We start from the raw sequence: 25,437 nt of genomic DNA on the forward strand, positions 1-25,437 counted from the left end.
CTCCTTAAAAGTCGCGCCTGACCCTGATGAATTGAGTCGTGTTTCTGTCAATTAAACACTTTGTCCACTTTGTGTCCCGAACAGAAGAAAAAAATAATCTATAGAGGCTTCCTTGTCCAATAAAAAGGATAAATAATATTGGTAATGAAATGGAGTAGCTTACTTTGCTCACTCTCCCCCGTCCTGGATAAGTCTAAACACACGTTGAGAGGATCTAACTGGAGAGAGTTATAAAATAAACATCTCTCTGGCACCAGCCGTCTTCAGGACAGGCGCCCTCGTAAAAAAAAAAACTCTCGCCGTTTGTCTGTCTAGAAGAGAAGGCTCTCCGCACCTCCGCTGTTGAACTTGAACTGTCGCTTGATTTATGACACCGCTGGTAGGGCTATTCTAATCTATGAGACGAATCAGCCAATTTTTTTAAATGACGTGTTATTGCACTAGAATTTAATGCGCCAGGTTTGGGTGAATGTCATATTTATTTTTTATTATGAAAATGCATTAATAAAGTTTGTGTAAATAAAGTTAGAGAGATATGGGCCACTCATGTCTGCATTTTACTGGTGGTGGGGAGCCGGACTCCCCCAAAACGCCCCCCCCTCGGGAAAGAGGGGGAGGGAAAGCGAGATGGAGAGTGGGAGTTGTAGGGTCTTTTTGGCACCCAGCCTCTAGGTTAGCACAGAGACCAACAGAGAGAGAGAGAGGGAGAGACAGAGAGAGAGAGGGAGGTGTAGTCTGAATAATTACATCACGGCGCGCGTGGATATATCGTCGGAGCCAGATGCGGCTCAGTTTGGCGTCCGGCACCGGCCAGTGCATCGCCTAGCCCCAGACAACATGCGGACACCCAGAAACCAACAGGACCCAACGCTGAGACTAATGAGAAACCAGAGAAACCAGGACCTGACGCATTTTATGCACGGGAAAGCCCAGGGGAAATGCAGCCAAGTCGGCTCATGCTTCTGACACTAATGGGTATGGTACAACCATTTCGTTGAAAGTGCTTTGAAAGTACGTTTTGCCGTCTTGTTAAAAAAGTGAAGGACTTCATTCTAACCATTCAGACGCGTGTCATGGACTCAAGTTACGCAGCGAAACTCTCCACTGGCCCAGCGCGTCAACTTTCCTCTCTGACTGCAGTAACCGGTTACTATGGTGAATAGGCACCAGCCAGCTGAAACTTTCTGAGAGAACGTTTTTCGTGGAGTTTGACAAGATCACCCGGTGGAGCGCGTGCGTGACGACGTGCGGACTACGGGGCGCATCTGGACTCATCCACACGCACTCTCTCTCTCCCCCGGGGGAAAACGGATGATAATTTCAAACCTCTAAGGATTAGACTTTTTATATTCTATCTATAATTTGAAACCATTGTTACTAGAGATATGGATAACTCGTACTATTTTCTGGCTATGTCCATGCTGGTTCTGTCCCTCGGGTTAAGGATTGAGGAGGGCATGTGCCAACACTACTACCTCCTCCGTCCCATCCCCAGCGACACTCTGCCCATAGTGGAGCTCAAAGAGGACCCAGACCCTGTCCTGGACCCAAAAGAACGGGACCTGAACGAGACTGAACTCAGATCCACCCTGGGTAGCCACTTCGACCCACACTTCATGTCCATCACCCCGCCAGAGGACAAGTACTCGGGCAACGAGGACCTGAGCGACTCGGAGATCCGTCAGAAGCCGTCCGGCGCAATGCCCAAGGAGATCAAAGCCATGGAGTTTGAGATCCAGCACGGCAAGAAGCACAAGCCCAGTAAAAAACTCAGAAGAAGGCTGCAACTGTGGCTGTGGTCTTACGCCTTCTGTCCAGTTGTTTATACATGGAACGACCTCGGGAACAGATTCTGGCCGCGCTACGTGAAGGTGGGGAGCTGCTACAATAAGCGTTCTTGTTCGGTCCCTGAAGGGATGGTTTGCAAACCTGCCAAATCGGCCCATTTTACGATCTTACGATGGAGGTGCCTGCAGAGAAAAGGAGGTCTGAAATGCGCTTGGATACCAGTTCAGTACCCAATTATATCTGAGTGCAAATGCTCCTGCACGAACTGAAATAAACTGAAATGAACTTTTTGTATTGTTATTATTTCTAAAAAGATTAATAAAAAATCATAGTTACATGATTATTTTTATATGCACTGTCAAGTGCAAGAATGTATATTTTATGTATATGTGGTGCCATTTTATTTTATGATGACAAACTTTGTAAAAAGGTCAGTATTATTATTATTATTATTATTATTATTATTATTATATAACCAGCGTCTACTGTATTTGTTGAACATATCTTGGATGTGATGTATCTTTATATTTATACTGAAGAAGAGCACTTCCCATTGCAAAGCATTAAAATACTGTTATTGAAGGACTACAGATATTTTCCATTCTTTGGGAAGAAAATAAGTGGTTTATGGACCTCTGTGTCAAAATTAGCCAAAAAGTAAATTTATCTTGTGATACTAAATAAAGGGACAATTGTGGGTAAACCATGTAAAATAACAGTAACTACCAGCCTATTTATTCTCTGTTCATGTAGTCATTGCCAGTTAAAATAAAACCACTCAAATGACTCTTTGGAAGGACGTTTTATTTTGTTAGAAAAATGTGTTCCATCTTTGATTTACATCTCCTTTGTCCTCAATTTGCAGTCAGTTTTGCCAGATTTTTTTGGAATGTTTCAAAACAGGAAGAAATGGGCCTTACAGCCCATGCAGACCTGTGGAGGAAAAGTTTAGGGAAAGATTTAGTGTACTGTGTTTGATTATTCAGCTGCTGACCACACACATATACATGTCTCACATGGCACCTTTATGCACTCAACATCTGCCCTGTAGCTACATGATATTGGCACCGCTTGGTCCTCTTCCCTTGTTCCACTCAGTAGATGCTCTGTGTGTACACTGATGATTCACTTGCCCTATTCTCCTCAGCCCTTTTCCTGGTTGCTCTCCTCCAACCACAGATGGCAAGATATTGGTTTTAACTTAAACTCCAAAGGCCTTGAACTAGAACCAACAATCCTGCAGTTATATGGCAAGGTCGCTACCTCATTTTTTTTATTTTAGTCATTTAGCAGACACTCTTATCCAGAGCAACTAGGGTTAAGTGTCTTGCTCAAGGGCACATCAATGGAATGTTTTTTTAACCTAGTTGGCTCAGGGATTTGAACCAGCAACCTTTTGGTTAATGACCCAACGTTTTTAACCACTAGGCTACCTTCCAGAAAGGTCCAGACCCCTTGGTAGACAGAGGCATGCTACACTATAATAGCCTAGACATGAGTAGAATGGTGTTCCATTTAAACAAAGGACATACAGCTCAGTCCCAATGACCATTCTCATCGCACCCGGAGACAGTTTTGAGATAGAGAAAGTAAAACTCACTGAAAGTAGTATTTTTTTTCAAACTTGTGACCTCTGCTGCTGATACAAAATGAATTAACTATCTAGACTACTTTCAGGAAGTGGGATATTCTCTTCCATAATCTGCCCTTACAACCCTTATAACCCTATGGACTTTTTGCATAAAGACCATTAAGTTGGGCACAGTACACCAATCTTTCATTCAATCAGAATTTTTGGAATTCACTGTTCAAATCCAGGTATACTGTGTGTGAAGTAAAGGAATGGAAGCTACGAATCCCAGGCCAGGAGCACTGCTCATATAACATAAGCAGGAGCAGGATCTGGTCTGATTTGGTCAACACTGCTTCATTTCATTACACTACCTCTTGATGAACGATACTGCTGGAGTCTTTTACTAATTCAATATACTGTATATTTGAATGTAAAAGTGGTTTCAGGAAAGGTGAGCGAGATTAATTTGTAGAGACACTAGTGGCCTGCCAGGGACTTGTATATTTTTCTATATGTCAGTGTGCTTAGCGTACGCCTGCTTTAAGAGGTGCCGAAAGCCCAGACACACCTTTTGAATATTTCTAACAAGTGCAACTTAAGTTTTCCTGCTTTCGTCCAGACGTTTTAGTTTTTTTTCTTAATTTCAGCAGTTTTCTGCAGCAATGCTAATGTGTGGGTGTTTTGGAGTCTCGGCCCAAAGTAATCAAACAAGGATTCTGAAACTAAAGTAGAGAACATAGTATGTGGTTATACTTTATCAATAGTATATTATACTATATCAATATGAGTGTCCTAAGAACGACTTCCAATCTCTTTACTGGAATAACACAGGAAAGGACAGCCAATCAACTTGTTTCATCATTTATGTGATAAAAAATGTTAATTACTACAGCACCAATATTGTACACCATTACAACAACGCACTGGCGTTACATTGATGGCAGCTATGGGATTAACCAACGTGAACTTCAATCAGCTTGTTTATTATAATGTAGGGATGTAACCTGGATTGCCCGGGGCAGTGAAGCAGTGGTCGGGCCTTACTTCCCCCCGCTCGACGCCATCTCCATGGCTGCGTCTCAAATGGTACCCTATTCCCTATATAGTGCACTAAATAGGGAATAGGGTACCATTTGAGATGCAGCCCATGCCGCCATGCCCTGACAGTCGGAAGGAGAGAGAGAGTTAGAGAGAGAAAGACAGAGAGAGAGAGAGAGAGACAGACAGACAGCGAGAGAGAGGTAGAAAGAGAGAGAAAGAGCGAGAGAGGATGTGAGATTTTATTGCCAGTGTTAATGATCGAAGCATTTCTGACACAAATAATAATGGGAATGGAATGGGGATCTCAGAGTCATGGTCTAATAGTTCTGATTCCACATCCTTTTAGCACCATGTCGTGATGTTGTTTTGGGTCTCTATTTGGATCATATCTCTTACAATTACTGGACCGGACTCAATGCCATTCCCCCCCTCTACCCCCCAATATCCATCACCCACGCTGCACTCGAACACTAAGTAAACTAAAACTACTATCTAATAAGAAAAATACTACTTCAAGGATCTAAAACAGCTTTTTTCCCCTTTAATTGTCTCCCCAAAGTTTAAAGCCTGTTTTATCCCAAACTTCACCTTAGAATTGCAGGGATTTCATTGATGACATCCACTAGCTTGTAATTCTCTGCAAGTTATGTCCACAATCCTTTTAATGAGGTTTATGAGCCAAGGGACATTTCTCTACCTTTGTATGCTGTTGCAATTAGTCTTTCTTGGAGCTACAGTAATCAATAACTAATATCCAACACTTTCAAAGTGGAACAAATTCCATCATTAAATAGTTACCACAATAAGCACCGGAAATCTCTCTCTCTGATATCTTCTTGCCTTATTTCAAACATCCACACACACTCCAAGTCATTGGAGACCTCTGAAAACACATCTTTCATGTGCCCATCTTGTTTTGCCCTCAATCCTCAAGGATTGGAAGTGGAGAGAGGTGGAAGCGAAGGAGGATTAGTGGAAGAGAGTGCGGTGGAGATGAAAGGAGGGATAGAGGAAGAGAGGGATAGAGGAGGTAGGTATTCTTGGGTTTCAAATGGACTGTTATCGGTGGAGTGCAGGCAGGTATGCAGGCCGAGGTCAGACCAGGCTTTGATGTCTGTCTGTCTGTGTGTGCTGTGATGTGTGGTGGTTGGCACTGCCAGGTCTGATAGGGAGTGTCTCAATCATGGCAGCTTCTGTGTGACCATTCTCAGCACTTCATTCACACACCAGAGACGGCAAAACAGATAAGTCTTCTGAGGTTTCAAGCGTGAGCGCTCTTTAGCTCAGTGAAAGTGCCAAAATAACATAGAATGTTGTCAAGCTTTTCAAGAGCTCAGCATTTCAGAAGTAACACCTGTCAGAAACAACGTTCGAACCATTCACGCAAAGCAAGGGGAATGCTGCTATTGTTTAGAACACAACTGAATACTCCATATGATAGTTCTTAAAGTACTTGCAACATTTCTCACACTCATTATTCAATGAATGAAATTAAACCCTAACTTCTCACTAGATATCATTATTATTGGTCCTTAACTTTCATAAAAAGAGGCCACAGATGATGAAATAGAAGAACTGTATCTAGATATTCTCTGTACATCAGTCAGTGTTTTCACATTATCTCTCATCTGTTTCAGTTCAGTAGGAAAATGCAGTTATGCTTCACTTGAGCAGTTTTATAGCTAGCTGTCACATTTAGGGACGATGGAGGAATTCACACAGAGGGAAACTAATGCTGCCCCCCCCCTGCCTCTGGGACTGAATGGTCGTGTGTGCATGTCTTTGGGCTGGCTGCAAACACACACACACAAGCATGCACATAGACACACGCAGGCAGGCACGCACACACACAAACACACACAGGCGCACGCATGCAACAATCCACCATACATCCTCCTAGCACTACATCAGTCACCTCATCTGCTCTCATAGGATGGACATTTCGGTCCAAAATATTTGCTTACTACACTCCTATTTTCTAACATCCAGTTATATTAATAATTTATATGGGAGAAAAACTGGCGTTCCTTCTCTTTGCACAGAGCTGATGTACGCTAAGCAATTATCTCTTCAGAATATTAATATGATGGTTTGAGTCTCTCTGGGAAGAATGCCTTCTAACAAACCCAGACAGACTGACTGACACACAGCTATGGAAAAGTTCTCAAAAAGGAGTTATGAAGTTTCTATGAACCCCCTACGAAACCTTTATGAAGCCTCTATGAAGCAGGTGGCTCAGTTGGTTGAGGTATGGCGCTTTCAACACCAGAGTTGTGGGTTTGACTCCTGCAAGGCCCTAGCAAAACCCCATTGGCTATACTTCTCTGACCTTTGTGGTGACGTTAAGCTGCTACAGCCTGTTGTCATTTTCTCACTATGACTGGCATGTTAGCCCTACTGTTATCCCTGATATCAAAATATACACACACACAGGCAAACACAAATACACACTGACACACACACAAACGCAGACATGTCGACACACACCTGCCCATCATGATCTGCCCTCTCCATTATTCCATTGTGTTATCTTGGAATACCAGTCACAATGAGTTTGTGTTCACTAGGACATACACACTTCAGCTTCATGCAAGGGGACATTTATTTGTCTGTCATCAACTTATTTTCCTTTCCCTTTGGTCTTATTTTTCATTTTTTCTCTCCATCTCTCTCTGGCAGAGAATAGAAATATAAATGTCTGGCTCTACCTGAAGTCAACCTTAGAGAAGTGGTGGGAGAAATGCAGAGAAGAGGACTGTGTGTGGAGGTCTTGAACTGCGTTCTCTGAGTGGGCTGTCTGCTCCAATCAGTGCTGACACACACACGCACACACGTCTCTGGCAGCGGGACGTGAGAACTGTCTGCTCCCAATCGATTGGCTGTCAGACGCAGAGTTCCATCATGCCCTGAATCTTTCTGGACTTTAGACTGGTGTGTTTGTGTGTGCACTCAACAACAACAAAAAACATTTGGATGTACTTAATTCAATTTTGGACAGTAGTTACACCTAATGGAAACAGGTTATTTTTTACACAAAATGTAAAATAACTACTAAATGAAAAAAGCACTTATTTATATTCAAAGTTTTATTTCCAATTAACAATGGAATAGGGAAGATTTCAATTGGGAGCTTTCAGCTCCTATCTGCTTCTGGCTCACCCATGAGCTTCTCCGCCAGCTCCTTAGCCAGCAGGGCTTAAAAAGTGTAGGAAGCATGAGTTTTTATTCACCAATCTAACACAGTGTGGTCAAAGACTTAGTAACTTATTTGTAGTCACCATCTGGTTACCTATAAGTACAAACATAATTATGTTTTGGGGTTATTACATATTTATTAACTTATTTCCAGATATCTTCTTAACTACCCACAATGCACTATTTCTCATCATCATATGGAGGATCTACTCTGTGATACCAAATTCGCATGCTAGCTCGGTAGCTAGCTCAAGCTGGCCAACGTTAGCCACATCTCATGCTCTTCACAGACTTTGTGGCTGTGTTATCTAGTGGGAACCCGTTAGCACTGCAGGCTCTTGTGCCTTCTTGCCATGGGCTCAAAATAAAAGAGAAAATCATACCTGCTTGCTCTAATTGTGTAACATTAGGATCTCGTCTGTTCTCCTTTTTGTTTTGTCAACTTTTCAGAATGTTCTCTCTGAAGTAGGCAACGGGAGTTTAAAAAACGTTTTTCCACCTTTGCTTAGTGCTACCGTGCTAGCTGACTGACATCTGGAATCTATCTATTTTAGAATTTTTCCCTATAGCTATTGGATTTTCCCTGACTTTTCCCATCGGATGGGCCTCAGCCATCAATCTGTAAGCCTCTGCTCTTTTGATCTGTGGTTATGTTTTAGTTTTGTTGGGTTAGTTGTGTTCTAACTGGTCTCTGGAAATTGAGCTCTAGCTTGCCGACCAGGCTGGCAAGGAAAATAGTGAACGTTAGTTGGCTAAATAGCTAACGTTAGCTGGCTGGCTAGCTGTGTAAGATAACTGCATATAGCTAACATTTTTTGAAATTTGGTTAGATGGCATTATGTATTTCCAAAACTTTGGTTTCCTTTAATGGAGCTGTAAGCTGGGTGTTGATAGCAACTGGCTGACTCATTCAGGTTGATAGGGCTAACGCTATCAGGCTAGTAGGGTTAAAGTTAGCAGGCTAGTATGCTAGCAACCTTGCAAGTTGATTTGTAACAATACATTCATAAAGTATTTGCTTGTAAGTTTGGTGAAAATGTAATTGAAACCAGTAGTCATACGTGCAAATGATTTGGTTTAATTTGAAGTTATTTCTGTTGGAGTTTACATTATAGGGAATAGACTGGCTTGCCAGGTCCTCCATATTACATCACACCCCAGAGACATGACTTCGGCATTCTTTGGAATTCTGATCTGTTTTATGTAATCACTCCAAAAATAGGAAAGTGAGGTGTAACTTTGCATTGGGACTTTTGATGCATACACTAATGCAAATCCATATGTTACATGTGGTTATGTTTATGCTACCTAACATTTAAGGAACCGTAAACTAACCAACAGACCAGTTTAACTATAATGACATTCTCCGTAACGGTTACATAAACATTTTACATGTGGTTGTTTACAATGCCTTGCAAAAGTATTCATCCCCCTTGGCATTTTTCCTATTTTGTTGCATTACAACCTGTAATTTAAATGGATTTTTATTTGGATTTCATGTAATGGACATACACAAAATAGTCCAAATTGGTGAAGTGAAATGAAAAAAATAAAGGCAAAAAACAATTCTAAAAAATAAATAACGGAAAAGTGGTGCGTGCATATGTATTCACCCCCTTTGCTATGAAGCCCCTAAATAAGATCTGGTGCAACCAATTACCTTCAGAAGTCACATAATTAGTTAAATAAAGTCCACCTGTGTGCAATCTAAGTGTCACATGATCTCAGTATATATACACCTGTTCTGAAAGGCCCCAGAGTCTGCAACAACCATGAAGACCAAGGAGCTCTCCAAACAAGTCATGGACAAAGTTGTGGAGAAGTACAGATCAGGGTTGGGTTATAAAAAAATATCTGAAACTTTGAACATCCCACGGAGCACCATTAAATCCATTATTTAAAAATTGAAAGAATATGGCACCACAACACACCTGCCAAGAGAGGGCCGCCCACCAAAACTCACGGCCCAGGCAAGGAGGGCATTAATCAGAGAGGCAACAAAGAGACCAAAGATAACCCTGAAAGAGCTGCAAAGCTCTACAGCGGAGATTGGAGTATCTGTCCATAGGACCACTTTAAGCCGTACACTCCACAGAGCTGGGCTTTACGGAAGAGTGGCCAGAAAAAAGCCATTGCATAAAGTAAAAAATAAGCAAACACATTTGGTGTTCGCCAAAAGGCATGTGGGAGACTCCCCAAACATATGGAAGAAGGTACTCTGGTCAGATGAGACTAAAATTGAGCTTTTTGGCCATCAAGGAAAACGCTATGTCTGGCGCAAACCCAACACCTCTCTTCACCCCGAGAACACCCCGTGGCAGCATCATGCTGTGGGGATGTTTTTCATCGGCAGGGACTGAGAAACTGGTCAGAATTGAAGGAATGATGGATGGCGCTAAATACAGGGAAATTCTTGAGGGAAACCTGTTTCAGTCTTCCAGAGATTTGAGACTGGGACAGAGGTTCACCTTCCAGCAAGACAATGACCCTAAGCATACTGCTAAAGCGACACTCAAGTGGTTTAAGGGGAAACATTTAAATGTCTTGGAATGGCCTAGTCAAAGCCCAGACCTCAATCCAATTGAGAATCTGTGGTATGACTTAAAGATTGCTGTACACCAGCGGAACCCATCCAACTTGAAGGAGCTGGAGCAGTTTTGCCTTGAAGAATGGGCAACAATCCCAGTGGCTAGATGTGTGAAGCTTATAGAGACATACCCCAAGAGACTTGCAGCTGTAATTGCTTTTGTCTTATTTCTTGTTTCACAAGAAAAAAATATTTTGCATCTTCAAAGTGGTAGGCATGTTGTGTAAATCAAATGATACAAACCCCCCCAAAATCAATTTTAATTCCAGGTTGTAAGGCAACAAAATAGGAAAAATGCCAAGGGGGGTGAATACTTTCGCAAGCCACTGTATCTACCTTAGTTGAATGCACTAACTGAAGTCACTCTTGATAAAAGTGTCTGATATCACCAAAATGTTGCAGAGCATGCTGAGGATTATTCTAATGAGCTCTGTCCCCAAAAAAGACAAACTCTTTGACCAAATGAAATTTTGTCAGTTAATTTCTACATTAATGAATCTGGTGCACATCAAATTCCACTGAGTTAAGTAAATTCTACAAGAGACAATTACATTCCGCCATTAAAATATGAATTGATTGTGTATTGTTAACAAAATATGACAGAGCAAAACTTAAAGGGCAGCCAAAATATGTGTGTGTGTGTGTTTGGCTGGAGCCTTGGGGGCTTTAGGCCTGCTCTGGAGCAGTATTAGTGGGGCAAAGACACCTAAGCAGTCACCGGCGCTTCCACAAGTGTGTTTGCATCATGCGTGTGCGTTCACAAGATACATTTAGCAATTAAGGCAATCACTTCTCATCAGTAATTTAATTAAAATGGTAGCTGCAAGCCAGGCAATTATCACGCAACGAATTAAGCAATTAAACTGTAGAAATTGCAAAGGCAATTTTGCAGTCGAGTCAAGCTTCTGATGCTGTTTTGATCACTTTAGACATTAACAAAATGTAAAAGGTTATCAAATGTAAAATATATGCATATTAGTAGTGAAGGATATAGTTCAATATTAGATATATTATAGTTAACATATACTGACATTTATTCACTGACTGCTTACTGAAATTCCTGATGACTTTACTATATGACTTGAATTACAAAGTAATGTTTATTTTATTTTAGGTCCTCATATTCCAGCATTATACTCCTCCTAGTGGCAGATATTCTGACGATGCTGCTTTCAGCCTGCACACTGCTCTGACTGCATGCTGTTTTCAATCACCTCCAATCACTTGAAATTACTGTTAATAGAATATCAAATATATAAAAGAACTTAAACCCAATTAGTAGAAATGCTCGCTCTGTTTCTCTCTTTCTATTTCTCTCTCATACAGTGATGGACTGAGAGGGGATTAAAGGCTGCAGAGCGACAGAGCGACGGTTACAGAGAAAGAAAACCAGAGAGGGTCAGAGAGAGAGAAAGAGAGACGTTGAGTCTCCTGGGAGGCTGGGGCTTTAGCGAGGGGCTTTGTGTGGGCTTAACAACCGTGTCTGTCTCCCTGTGGTAGAAAAGACATCACGCTACACACCCTCACCTCACGACCAGGGGGTAAATCTTCCCTGTGAGCCTCTGAGACAACAATAACACAACGCTGGGATGTCCTGTATACCCAACCACATGCACACACACATACACTGGTGGCAGTGCTGGAATAAACCTACGACCTTACACACACACATATCTCGAGACAACAATAGCAAGGCCCTTGGATGCCCACTGAGCTCAGAGGGAGGAGGATGCCCTCTACTTTATGCTTTAACATGCTGGCTCCAACTATACTGAACAAAAATATAAATGCAACAATTTCAAAGATTTTACTGAGTTACAGTTCATATGAGGAAATCAGTCAATTGAAATAAATGCATTAGGCCCAACTCTATGGATTTCACATGACTGGGAATACAGATATGCATCTGTTGGTCACAGATACCTTAAAATAAATGGGCCTCACAATGGGCCTCAGGTACTCGTCACGGTATTTCTGTGCATTCAAATTGCCATCAATAAAATGCAAATGTGTTCGTTGTCCGTAGTTTATGCCTGCCCATATCATAACCCCACTGCCACCATGGGGCACTCTGTTCACATCAGCAAACCGCTCGCCCACACGACGCCATACACAAGGTCTGTGGTTGTGAGGCCGGTTGGACGTACTGCCAAATGATCTAAAACGACACTGGAGGCGTCTTCTGGCAACAGCTCTGGTGGACATTCCTGCAGTCAGCATGCCAATTGCATGCTCCCTCAAAAATTTAGACATCTGTGGCATTGTGTTTGACAAAACTGCACATTTTAGAGTGGCCTTTTATTGTCCTCAGCACAAGGTGCACATGTGTAATGATCATACTGTTTAATCAGCTTCTTGATATGCCACACCTGTCAGATGGATGGATTATCTTGGCAAAGGAGAAATGCTCACTAACAGGGAAGTAAACACATTTGTGCACAAAATTGGAGAGAAATTAGCTTTTTGTGCATATGGAAAATTTCTGGCCTCTTTTATTTCAGCTCATGAAACATGCGGCCAACACTTTACATGTTGCGTTTATATTTTTGTTCAGTGTAACTCCAGCTATCTCCTCTAACTCCAGCTAAACTGCCTTCAGAAAGTATTCACACCCCTTGACTTTTTCCACATTTTGTTGTGTTACAACCGGAATTAAAAATGGATTAAATAGAGATTTTTTTTTTTACACTGGCCTACACACAATTGCCCATAATTTCAAAGTGCAATTATGATTTTCAAAATTTTTACAAATTAATTACAAATGAAAAGCTGAAATGTCTTTAGTCAATAACTATTCAACCCCTTTGTTATGGATGTTTTTTAGGATAAAAAGAAACGGAACAGAGCTAACCACAGGCAAAATCCTAGAGGAAAACCTGGTTCAGTCTGCTTTCCGACAGACACTGGGAGACAAATTCATCTTTCAGCAGGACAATAACCTAAAACTCAAGGCCAAATTTCCACTGGAGTTTCTTACCAAGATGACATTGAATGTTCCTGAGTGGCCTAGTTACAGTCCTCTGTAGCTCAATCGGTAGAGCATGGCGCTTGTAACGCCAGGGTAGTGGGTTCGATCCCCGGGATCACCCATACGTAAAAATGTATGCGCACATGACTGTAAGTCGCTTTGGATAAAAGCATCTGCTAAATGGCATATTATTATTAAATCGGTTTGAAAATCTATGGAAAGACTTGAAAATGTCTGTCTAACAATGACCAACAATCAACTTGACAGAGCTTGAAGAATTTTTTAAAGAATAATGTGCAAATGTTGTACAATCAAGGTGTGCAAAGCTCTTAGAGACTTACCCAGTTAGTCTCACAGCTGTAATCACTGTCGAAGGCGATTCTAACATGTATTGACTCAGGGGGTTGAATTGTTCTTCCACTTTGACATTAGTATTTTGTGTATATTGTTGACAAAACAATTACAATCAAATCTATTTTAATCCCACATTGTAATACAACACAATGTGGAAAAAGTCAAGAGGTGTGATTACTTTCTGAAGGCACTGTAACTCCAGCCATCTCCTATAAAAAGCCTGGCAGTCTTATTAAGACAAGTTATGCTGCCTTCATTGAGAATCGAAGAGAGGGAGGTGTGTGTGTGTGTGTGTGTGTGTGTGTGCGCATGGGTGAAAGTGTGTGTGTGTGTGAGGGGTTGAGATAATCCTTCTTATAAAACGTAATGAGCACTTCAACAATGCTTTAGATGCTTAAGGAGGATTTAGATCTCAAACTCCTTTTAAGACGTCTTTAGCTTCAGCAAACCAAGCCCTAGATTCTTCCACCCCTCTAGTGCGTACTTAACTTAGCTGGTATTTGTTAAAGGCTAATCTGCTCTAAGGGAGGAACAGAGGTGAGTCAGCTAAATCGCATTTAAAAAGCTGAATAAAAAGGTGTCAACCTGCTCTAAGAACTAGGTTGCATCCCAAATGGCAACCTATTTCCTAAAAAGGGGATGGGCCCCGGTCAAAATTAGTGCACTATATAGGGAATACTAATAGGGTCTGAGTTCTCTCTGTGATTTTCTGCTCTGGAGTTTAATGAGAGGTACAGTATCTATCATCCAGGCTGTGGATTATGTGGAGGGTGTGGGCAGGCAGGGGGTGCGAAACAATGTCAGGTATTTCGAGAGTACTGCACAGACAACAGGGCTTGGCGGCAGGTTGCTGGAGTTGCTGTGTGTGAAGCTGCCACAAGGTTGGTTTTGTCTGCGCTTGCCAGCCTGCGTTCAAGGGGTGTGTGTGTGGGATGCTTGGCGGCAGCCGGCTTGGCCGTGGGTGGGTGGAGATGCAGGCTGTCTCCTCACATTGAAGTGAAAACCTTGGAACGTCTCTCTGTGACATCCGACTTTTCCCAACCCTCCCACTCCCTGTCATCCCTGCTTCTCCATACCTGTCATAGGGGTGTCATAACCTGTCATAGGTGTGTCACAGGAGTGGTGGAGCCAGTGTGTGTGTGTGTCAATGGCTGACTCAGTGTCTCCATATCAACAGTGTGTTAGAAAAAGCCCACCTCCAAATCAGACATGCCTCAGTTATGGCCAGCATTCCTGAAAGTGATACAAGCACCCATCCGCAATTATGTGCTTTCGCTCTCTGTCTGTCTGTGTAGAGAGAGGGATAGAAGAGAGCGTAAAACGATATTAATAGTTGGGAAAGAGAAAGGCAATGGTAGTCTGTGTGTGTGTGTATCTGCCGGGGATGGTAGTCTGTGTGTGTGTGTGTGTGTGTGTGTGTGTATTTGCCGGGGATGGTAGTCTGTGTGTGTGTGTATCTGACGGGGATGGTAGTCTGTGTATCTGCCGGGGATGGTAGTCTGTGTGTGTGTGTGTGTGTGTGTGTGTGTGTGTGTGTGTGTATCTGCCGGGGATGGTAGTCTGTGTGTGTGTGTGTGTGTATCTGCCGGGAATGGTAGTCTGTGTGTGTGTGTGTGTGTATCTGCCGGGAATGGTAGTCTGTGTGTGTGTGTGTGTGTGTGTGTATCTGCCGGGGATGGTAGTCTGTGTGTGTGTATCTGCCGGGGATGGTAGTCTGTGTGTGTGTGTGTGTGTGTGTGTGTATCTGCCGGCGATGGTAGTCTGTGTGTGTGTGTGTGTATCTGCCTGGGATGGTAGTCTGTGTGTGTGTGTGTGTGTGTATCTGCCTGGGATGGTAGTCTGTGTGTGTGTGTGTGTGTGTGTGTGTGTGTGTGTATCTGCCTGGGATGGTAGTCTGTGTGTGTGTGTGTGTGTGTGTGTGTGTGTATCTGCCTGGGATGGTAGTCTGTGTGTGTGTGTGTGTGTGTGTGTGTGTGTGTGTATCTGCCTGGGATGGTAGTCTGTGTGTGTGTGTGTGTGTGTGTGTGTGTGTGTGTGTGATCTGCCTGGGATGGTAGTCTGTGTGTGTGTGTGTGTGTGTGTGTGTGTGTGTGTGTGTGTGTGTGTGTGTGTGTGTGTGTGTGTGTATCTGCCTGGGATGGTAGTCTGTGTGTGTGTGTGTGTGTGTGTGTATCTGCCTGGGATGGTAGTCTGTGTGTGTGTGTGTGTGTATCTGCCGGGGATGGTAGTCTGTGTGTGCGTGTGTGTGTGTGTGTGTGTATCTGCCGGGGATGGTCGTCTGTGTGTGTGTGTGTGTGTATCTGCCGGGGATGGTAGTCTGTGTCTGTGTGTGTGTGTGTGTGTGTATCTGCCGGGAATGGTAGTCTGTGTGTGTGTGTGTGTGTGTGTGTGTGTGTGTATCTGCCGGGAATGGTAGTCTGTGTGTGTGTGTATCTGCCGGGATGGTAGTCTGTGTGTGTGTGTGTGTGTGTGTGTGTGTGTTATCTGCCGGGATGGTAGTCTGTGTGTGTGTGTATCTGCCGGGGATGGTAGTCTGTGTGTGTGTGTGTGTGTGTGTGTGTGTATCTGCCGGGGATGGTAGTCTGTGTGTGTGTGTGTGTGTGTGTGTGTGTGTGTGTATCTGCCTGGGATGGTAGTCTGTGTGTGTGTGTGTGTGTGTGTGTGTATCTGCCTGGGATGGTAGTCTGTGTGTGTGTGTGTGTGTGTGTGTGTGTGTGTATCTGCCTGGGATGGTAGTCTGTGTGTGTGTGTGTATCTGCCTGGGATGGTAGTCTGTGTGTGTGTGTGTGTGTGTGTATCTGCCTGGGATGGTAGTCTGTGTGTGTGTGTGTGTGTGTGTGTGTGTGTGTATCTGCCTGGGATGGTAGTCTGTGAGTGTGTGTGTGTGTGTGTGTGTGTGTGTATCTGCCGGGGATGGTAGTCTGTGTGTGTGTGTGTGTGTGTGTATCTGCCGGGGATGGTAGTCTGTGTGTGTGTGTGTGTATGTATCTGCCGGGGATGGTAGTCTGTGTGTGTGTGTGTGTGTGTGTCTGCCTGGGATGGTAGTCTGTGTGTGTGTGTATCTGCCTGGGATGGTAGTCTGTGTGTGTGTGTATCTGCCTGGGATGGTAGTCTGTGTGTGTGTGTGTGTGTGTATCTGCCTGGGATGGTAGTCTGTGTGTGTGTGTGTGTGTGTGTGTGTGTATCTGCCTGGGATGGTAGTCTGTGTGTGTGTGTGTGTGTGTGTATCTGCCTGGGATGGTAGTCTGTGTGTGTGTGTGTGTGTGTATATCTGCCGGGGATGGTAGTCTGTGTGTGTGTGTATCTGCCGGGGATGGTAGTATGTGTGTGTGTGTGTGTGTGTGTGTGTGTGTATCTGCCGGGGATGGTAGTCTGTGTGTGTGTGTGTGTGTGTGTGTGTGTGTGTGTATCTGCCGGGGATGGTAGTCTGTGTGTGTGTGTGTGTATCTGCAGGGGATGGTAGTCTGTCTGTGTGTGTGTGTGTGTATCTGCCTGGGATGGTAGTCTGTGTGTGTGTGTGTGTGTGTGTGTGTGTGTGTGTGTGTTATCTGCCGGGGATGGTAGTCTGTGTGTGTGTGTGTGTGTGTGTGTGTGTGTGTGTGTGTGTGTGTATCTGCTGGGGATGGTAGTCTGTGTGCGTGTGTCTGTGTGTGTATCTGCCGGGGATGGTAGTCTGTGTGTGTGTGTGTGTGTGTGTGTGTGTGTGTGTGTATCTGCCGGGATGGTAGTCTGTGTGTGTGTGTGTGTGTGTGTGTGTGTGTGTGTGTGTGTGTGTGTGTGTATCTGCCGGGGATGGTAGTCTGTGTGTGTGTGTGTATCTGCCGGGGATGGTAGTCTCTGTGTGTGTGTGTGTGTGTGTGTGTGTGTATCTGCCTGGGATGGTAGTCTGCGTGTGTGTGTGTATCTGCCTGGGATGGTAGTCTGTGTGTGTGTGTGTGTATCTGCCGGGATGGTAGTCTGTGTGTGTGTATCTGCCGGGGATGGTTGTCTGTGTGTGTGTGTGTGTGTGTATCTGCCGGGGATGGTAGTCTGTGTGTGTGTGTGTGTATCTGCCGGGGATGGTAGTCTCTGTGTGTGTGTGTGTGTGTGTGTGTGTGTATCTGCCTGGGATGGTAGTCTGTGTGTGTGTGTGTGTGTGTATCTGCCGGGGATGGTAGTCTGTGTGTGTGTGTGTGTGTATCTGCCGGGGATGGTAGTGTGTGTGTGTGTGTGTGTGTGTGTGTGTGTGTGTGTGTGTGTGTCTGCCGGGGATGGTAGTCTGTGTGTGTGTGTATCTGCCGGGGATGGTAGTCTGTGTGTGTGTGTGTGTATCTGCCGGGGATGGTAGTCTGTGTGTGTGTGTGTGTGTGTGTCTGCCGGGGATGGTAGTCTGTGTGTGTGTGTGTGTGTGTGTCTGCCGGGGATGGTAGTCTGTGTGTGTGTGTGTGTGTGTGTGTCTGCCGGGGATGGTAGTCTGTGTGTGTGTGTGTGTCTGCCGGGGATGGTAGTCTGTGTGTGTATCTGCCGGGGATGGTAGTCTGTGTGTGTGTGTGTGTGTGTGTGTGTGTATCTGCCGGGGATGGTAGTCTGTGTGTGTGTGTGTGTGTGTATCTGCCGGGGATGGTAGTCTGTGTGTGTGTGTGTGTGTGTGTGTGTGTGTGTGTGTGTGTGTGTGTATGTGTGTATATCTGCCGGGGATGGTAGTCTGTGTGTGTGTGTGTGTGTGTGTATATCTGCCGGGGATGGTAGTGTGTGTGTGTGTGTGTGTGTGTATCTGCCTGGGATGGTAGTCTGTGTGTGTGTGTATATGCCGGGGATGGTAGTCTGTGTGTGTGTGTGTGTGTGTGTGTGTGTGTGTGTATCTGCCGGGAATGGTAGTCTGTGTGTGTGTGTGTGTGTGTGTGTGTGTGTGTGTGTGTGTGTGTATCTGCCGGGAATGGTAGTCTGTGTGTGTGTGTGTATCTGCCGGGGATGGTAGTCTGTGTGTGTGTGTGTGTGAGTGTGTGTGTGTATCTGCCGGGGATGGTAGTCTGTGTGTGTGTGTATCTGCCGGGGATGGTAGTCTGTGTGTGTGTGTGTGTGTGTGTGTGTGTGTGTGTATCTGCCGGGGATGGTAGTCTGTGTGTGTGTGTGTGTGTGTGTGTGTATCTGCCTGGGATGGTAGTCTGTGTGTGTGTGTGTGTGTGTGTGTGTATCTGCCTGGGATGGTAGTCTGTGTGTGTGTGTGTGTGTGTGTGTGTGTGTATCTGCCTGGGATGGTAGTCTGTGTGTGTGTGTGTGTGTGTGTTATCTGCCTGGGATGGTAGTCTGTGTGTGTGTGTGTATCTGCCTGGGATGGTAGTCTGTGTGTGTGTGTGTGTGTGTGTGTGTGTGTGTATCTGCCTGGGATGGTAGTCTGTGTGTGTGTGTGTGTGTATCTGCCTGGGATGGTAGTCTGTGAGTGTGTGTGTGTGTGTGTGTGTGTATCTGCCGGGGATGGTAGTCTGTGTGTGTGTGTGTGTGTGTGTGTGTGTGTAACTGTGTATCTGCCGGGGATGGTAGTCTGTGTGTGTGTGTGTGTGTGTGTGTGTCTGCCTGGGATGGTAGTCTGTGTGTGTGTGTATCTGCCTGGGATGGTAGTCTGTGTGTGTGTGTGTATCTGCCTGGGATGGTAGTCTGTGTGTGTGTGTGTATCTGCCTGGGATGGTAGTCTGTGTGTGTGTGTGTGTGTGTGTGTGTGTATCTGCCTGGGATGGTAGTCTGTGTGTGTGTGTGTGTGTGTGTATCTGCCTGGGATGGTAGTCTGTGTGTGTGTGTGTGTGTGTATATCTGCCGGGGATGGTAGTCTGTGTGTGTGTGTATCTGCCGGGGATGGTAGTATGTGTGTGTGTGTGTGTGTATCTGCCGGGGATGGTAGTCTGTGTGTGTGTGTGTGTGTGTATCTGCAGGGGATGGTAGTCTGTCTGTGTGTGTGTGTGTATCTGCCTGGGATGGTAGTCTGTGTGTGTGTGTGTGTGTGTGTGTGTGTGTGTGTGTGTGTGTGTGTGTGTATCTGCTGGGGATGGTAGTCTGTGTGCGTGTGTCTGTGTGTGTATCTGCCGGGGATGGTAGTCTGTGTGTGTGTGTGTGTGTGTGTGTGTGTGTGTGTGTATCTGCCGGGGATGGTAGTCTGTGTGTGTGTGTGTGTGTGTGTGTGTGTATCTGCCGGGGATGGTAGTCTGTGTGTGTGTGTGTATCTGCCGGGGATGGTAGTCTCTGTGTGTGTGTGTGTGTGTGTGTGTGTATCTGCCTGGGATGGTAGTCTGCGTGTGTGTGTGTATCTGCCTGGGATGGTAGTCTGTGTGTGTGTGTGTGTATCTGCCGGGGATGGTAGTCTGTGTGTGTGTATCTGCCGGGGATGGTTGTCTGTGTGTGTGTGTGTGTGTGTATCTGCCGGGGATGGTAGTCTGTGTGTGTGTGTGTGTATCTGCCGGGGATGGTAGTCTCTGTGTGTGTGTGTGTGTGTGTGTGTGTATCTGCCTGGGATGGTAGTCTGTGTGTGTGTGTGTGTGTGTATCTGCCGGGGATGGTAGTCTGTGTGTGTGTGTGTGTATCTGCCGGGATGGTAGTGTGTGTGTGTGTGTGTGTGTGTGTGTGTGTGTGTGTGTCTGCCGGGGATGGTAGTCTGTGTGTGTGTGTGTGTGTGTGTGTATCTGCCGGGATGGTAGTCTGTGTGTGTGTGTGTGTGTGTATCTGCCGGGGATGGTAGTCTGTATGTGTGTGTGTGTGTGTGTGTGTGTATCTGCCGGGGATGGTAGTCTGTGTGTGTGTGTGTGTGTGTGTCTGCCGGGGATGGTAGTCTGTGTGTGTGTGTGTGTGTGTGTCTGCCGGGGATGGTAGTCTGTGTGTGTGTGTGTGTGTGTGTGTGTATCTGCCGGGGATGGTAGTCTGTGTGTGTGTGTGTGTCTGCCGGGGATGGTAGTCTGTGTGTGTGTGTGTGTGTCTGCCGGGGATGGTAGTCTGTGTGTGTATCTGCCGGGGATGGTAGTCTGTGTGTGTGTGTGTGTGTATCTGCCGGGGATGGTAGTCTGTGTGTGTGTGTGTGTGTGTGTATATCTGCCGGGGATGGTAGTCTGTGTGTGTGTGTGTGTGTGTGTATCTGCCGGGGATGGTAGTCTGTGTGTGTGTGTGTGTGTGTGTGTGTATGTGTGTATATCTGCCGGGGATGGTAGTCTGTGTGTGTGTGTGTGTGTGTATATCTGCCGGGGATGGTAGTGTGTGTGTGTGTGTGTGTGTATCTGCCTGGGATGGTAGTCTGTGTGTGTGTGTATATGCCGGGGATGGTAGTCTGTGTGTGTGTGTGTGTGTGTGTGTGTGTGTGTGTATGTGTTTGTGTGTATATCTGCCTGGGTTGGTAGTCTGTGTGTGTGTGTGTATCTGCCGGGGATGGTAGTCTGTGTGTGTGTGTGTGTGTGTGTGTGTATCTGCCGGGGATGGTAGTCTGTGTGTGCGTGTGTGTGTATATCTGCCGGGGATGGTAGTCTGTGTGTGTGTGTGTGTGTGTGTGTATCTGCCGGGGATGGTAGTCTGTGTGTGTGTGTGTCTCTGCCGGGGATGGTAGTCTGTGTGTGTGTGTGTGTGTGTTTGTGTGTATCTGCCGGGGATGGTAGTCTGTGTGTGTGTGTATCTGCCGGGGATGGTAGTCTGTGTGTGTGTGTATATGCCGGGGATGGTAGTCTGTGTGTGCGTGTGTGTGTGTGTGTGTGTGTATGCCGGGGATGGTAGTCTGTGTGTGTGTGTGTGTGTGTATGTGTGTGTATGTGTGTGTGTATATCTGCCTGGGTTGGTAGTCTGTGTGTGTGTGTATATCTGCCGGGGATGGTAGTGTGTGTGTGTGTGTGTGTGTGTATCTGCCGGGGATGGTAGTCTGTGTGTGTGTGTGTGTGTGTGTGTGTGTGTGTGTGTATGTATCTGCCGGGGATGGTAGTCTGTGTGTGTGTGTGTGTGTGTGTGTGTATGTATCTGCCGGGGATGGTAGTCTGTGTGTGTCTGTCTACGCTATATTATGTCTACAAGTCTTTCTGTGTGTGTGTTAGCTAGTGTCTGTCACTACGTCTGTTTTTGCGTCAATGGGTATTGTGTCTGTCTATATGTGTGTGTTTGTGTGTCTGTGACTGCATGCCTGCTAAGGTGTGTTACTTTGTCTGTGTCTCTGTGTCCATCTAGGTGTGTGTGTGCAGCGTTGTGAGCACTCAGGAGTGTGTGTGTGTGTGTGTGTTTTTGTGTAGACTGGAGAGAGGGAGGTGAGGGGGGCGGGGGGGGGGGGATTACACTGCCCCACACTGTTCAAACTGTTTATGCATACCAGTCTGCTCTGAGGGGCTCTCTGTCGCACTCTGTTTACACAAACTTATTTTGGGAAAATTCCACAGAGCTGGACAGGCCCTGGCCATAAATCACAGAATCTGCAGCTTTGTGGAATGATAGCTTCTGTCCCTCACACACTCCTCAACACACACTTTAACAGCATGTAAGTGGCAGAGGACACTGTGTGTGAGAATATGTGTGAGCGAATTGAATAAGAGTGTGTGTGTTGAGATAATGAAATTGCGTAATGTGTGTGTAAAATAGTTGTGGTCAAAAGTTTTGTCTTCACAAAGTTTGCTGCTTCAGTGTTTTTAGATATTTTTGTCAGATGTTACTATGTTATACTGAAGTATAATTACAAGCATTCCATAAGTGTCAAAGGCTTTTATTGACAATTGCATTAAGTTTATGCAAAGAGTCAATATTTGCAGTGTTGACCGTTCTTTTTCAAGACCTCTGCAATCCGCCCTGGCATGCTGTCAATTAACTTCTGGGCCACATCCTGACTGATGGCAGCCCATTCTTGCATAATCAATGCTTGGAGTTTGTCAGAATTTGTGGGTTTTTGTTTGTCCACCCGCCTCTTGAGGATTGACCACAAGTTCTCAATGGGATTAAGGTCTGGGGAGTTTCCTGGCCATGGACCCAAATGTCGATATTTTGTTCCCTGAGCCACTTAGTTATCACTTCTTGGATGGTTGGGAGAAGTTGCTCTCGGAGGATGTGTTGGTACCATTCTTTATTCATGGCTGTGTTCTTAGGCAAAATTGTGAGTGAGCCCACTCCCTTGGCTGAGAAGCAACCCCACACATGAATGGTCTCAGGATGCTTTACTGTTGGCATGACACAGGACTGATGGTAGCGCTCAACCTGTCTTATCCGGACAAGCTTTTTTTCCGGATGCCCCAAACAATCGGAAAGGGGATTCATCAGAGAAAAGGACTTTACCCCAGTCCTCAGCAGTCCAATCCCTGTACCTTTTGCAGAATATCTGTCTGTCCCTGATGTTTTTCCTGGAGAGAAGTGGCTTCCTCGCTGCCCTTCTTGACACCAGGACATCCTCCAAAAGTCTTCGCCTCACTGTGTGTGCAGATGCACTCATACCTGCCTGCTGCCATTCCTGAGCAAGCTCTGCACTGGTGGTGCCCCGATCCCGCAGCTGAATCAACTTTAGGAGACGGTCCTGGAGCTTGCTGGACTTTCTTGGGCGCCCTGAAGCCTTATTCACAACAATTGAACCTCTCTCCTTGAAGTTCTTGATGATCCGATAAATGGTTGATTTAGGTGCAATCTTACTAGCAGCAATATCCTTGCCTGTGAAGCCCTTTTTGTGCAAAGCAATGATGACGGCACGTGTTTCCTTGCACGTAACCATAGTTAACAGAGGAAGAACAATGATTTCAAGCACCACCCTCCTTTTAAAGCTTCCAGTCTGTTATTCTAACTCAATCAGCATGACAGAGTGATCTCCAGCCTATTCCTCATCAACACTCTCACCTGTGTTAACGAGAGAATCCCTGACATGATGTCAGCTGGTCCTTTTGTGGCAGGGTTGAAATGCAGTGGAAATGTTTTTTGGAGATTAAGTTCATTTTCATGGCAAAGAGGGACTTTGCAATTAATTGCAATTCATCTGATCACTCTTCATGACATTCTGGAGTATATGCAAATTGCCATCATAAAAACTGAGGCAGTAGACTTTGTGAAAATTAATATTTGTGTCATTCAAAACTTTTGACCACGACTGTACACTATATTTACAAAAGTATGTGGACACCCCGTCCCATTAGTGGATTCGGCTTTTTCAGCCACACCCGTTGCTGACAGGTGTATAAAAATCGAGCACACAGCCATGCAATCTCCATAGATAAACATTGCAGTAGAATGGCCTTTCCAACAAGTCAGTTCGTCAAATTTCTGCCCTGCTAAAGCTGCCCCAGTCAACTGTAAGTGCTGTTATTGTGAAGTGGAAACGTCTAGGAGCAACAACGGCTCAGCCGCAAAGTGGTAGGCCCCACAAGCTCACAGAATGGGACTGCCGAGTGCTGAAGCGCGTAGCTTCAAACTGCCTCTGGAGTTCCAAACTGCCTCTGGAAGCAACGTCAGCACAAGAACTGTTTGCCGGGAGCTTCATGAAATGGGTTTCCATGGCCGAGCAGCAGCACACAAGCCTAAGATCACCATGTGCAATGCCAAGTGTCGGCTGGAGTGGTGTAAAGTTTGCCGCCATTGGACTCTGGAGCAGTGGAAACGTGTTCTCTGGAGTGGAATCACGTTTCACCATCTGGCAGTCTGAAGGACGAATCTGGGTTTGGCGGGGGCCAGGAGAACGCTACCTGCCCGAATGCATAGTGCCAACTGTAAAGTTTAGTGGAGGAGGAATAATGGTCTGGGGCTATTTTCAATGATTTGGGCTAGGCCCCTTAGTTCCAGTGAAGGGAAATCTTAACGCTACAGCATACAATGACATTCTAGACCATTCTGTGTTTCTAACTTTGTGGCAACAGTTTGGAGAAGGCCCTTTCCTGTTTCAGCATGACAATGCTGAAATGGGCTTACATCTTCTCCAGCCCCCTCCCTTAGACAGTGATGAGGAGGAGCCAGAAGGCGCCGCTGCCCAGCGCAGCCTCCATCCCCATGGATGAAGACCACGTGGAGCTGGTGAAGAGGACCATGGCAGCAGTGGCCCTGCCCTCTTTGGCTATCCCGACCTGGGCTCAGGAGATCTCTGACGACCAGTGGAAGGATATGGTCCAGCAGACACTCCAGACTCGCCAAAGCTCAGAAGGCCTGATGCTAGAGCACAAATAAGACTGAATTGCCTCCTCCTCACAGTCTGTCTATAACTGTGCCATGCATTTCACCATCACACTTACCCCAGGGGAGTCTGAGCTGAGGTCCTCTGAGCGGGTCATGAGTCCTAGGTGTCTCAATTCTCAAGAGATGAGAGAAATTGTGAAAACCCATCTGTCCAATTCCTATTAGATTAGGATATCTCTCCTAAATATGTGTTTGAAAGGAGCCTCTGGGTACTCACTACTTCTAACCTAGAGGGCAGCAGGTAGCCTAGCAGTTAAGAGCGTTGGGCCAGTAACTGAAATGTCGCTGGTTCGAACCCCCGAGCCAACTAGGTGAAAAATCTGTCAATGTGCTCGAGCAAGGCACTTAACCCTAATTGCTCCTGTAAGTCGCTCTGGATAAGAGCGTCTGAAAAATGACTAAAATGTAAATGTAAATGTAATGCCCCTGTCCACAAAGCGAGGTCCATACAGAAATGGTTTGTCGACATCGGTGTGGAAGAACTTGACTGGCCTGCACAGAGCCATATCCTCAACCCCATCAAACACCTTTGGGATGAATTGGAACGCCGACTGCGAGCCAGGCCTAATCGCCCAACATCAGTGCCTGACCTCACTAATGCTCTTGTAGCTGAATAGAATCAAGTCCCCGCAACAATGTTCTAACATCTAGTGGAAAGCCTTCCCAGAGGAGTGGAGGCTGTTATAGCAGCAAGGGGGGGGGGGACCAACTCCATATTAATGCCCATGATTTTTGAATGAGATGTTCGATGAGCAGGTGTCCACATACTTCTGGTCATGTAGTGTATGTCTACTGTATGGGTCCAAT

General features: G+C 45.5%; 1 protein-coding gene across 1 annotated transcript; it reads left to right on the plus strand.

The window, feature by feature from the left end:
- The first annotated feature begins 717 nt into the window (after positions 1 to 717).
- LOC121584301 (noggin-3-like) lies at positions 718 to 2,574 on the plus strand. The gene has a single exon (XM_041900123.2). It carries the CDS (start codon positions 1,386 to 1,388, stop codon positions 2,055 to 2,057), a length of 672 nt encoding a protein of 223 aa, XP_041756057.1. The 5' UTR covers positions 718 to 1,385; the 3' UTR covers positions 2,058 to 2,574.
- The last annotated feature ends 22,863 nt before the right edge of the window (positions 2,575 to 25,437 follow it).

The sequence above is a fragment of the Coregonus clupeaformis genome, chromosome 1, assembly GCF_020615455.1.
Source record: "Coregonus clupeaformis isolate EN_2021a chromosome 1, ASM2061545v1, whole genome shotgun sequence".
NCBI lineage: Eukaryota > Metazoa > Chordata > Actinopteri > Salmoniformes > Salmonidae > Coregonus > Coregonus clupeaformis.

Bases quoted from the DNA above. Each gene is read 5' to 3' on its own strand.
- LOC121584301 (XM_041900123.2), top strand. From the start codon at position 1,386: ATGGATAACTCGTACTATTTTCTGGCTATGTCCATGCTGGTTCTGTCC.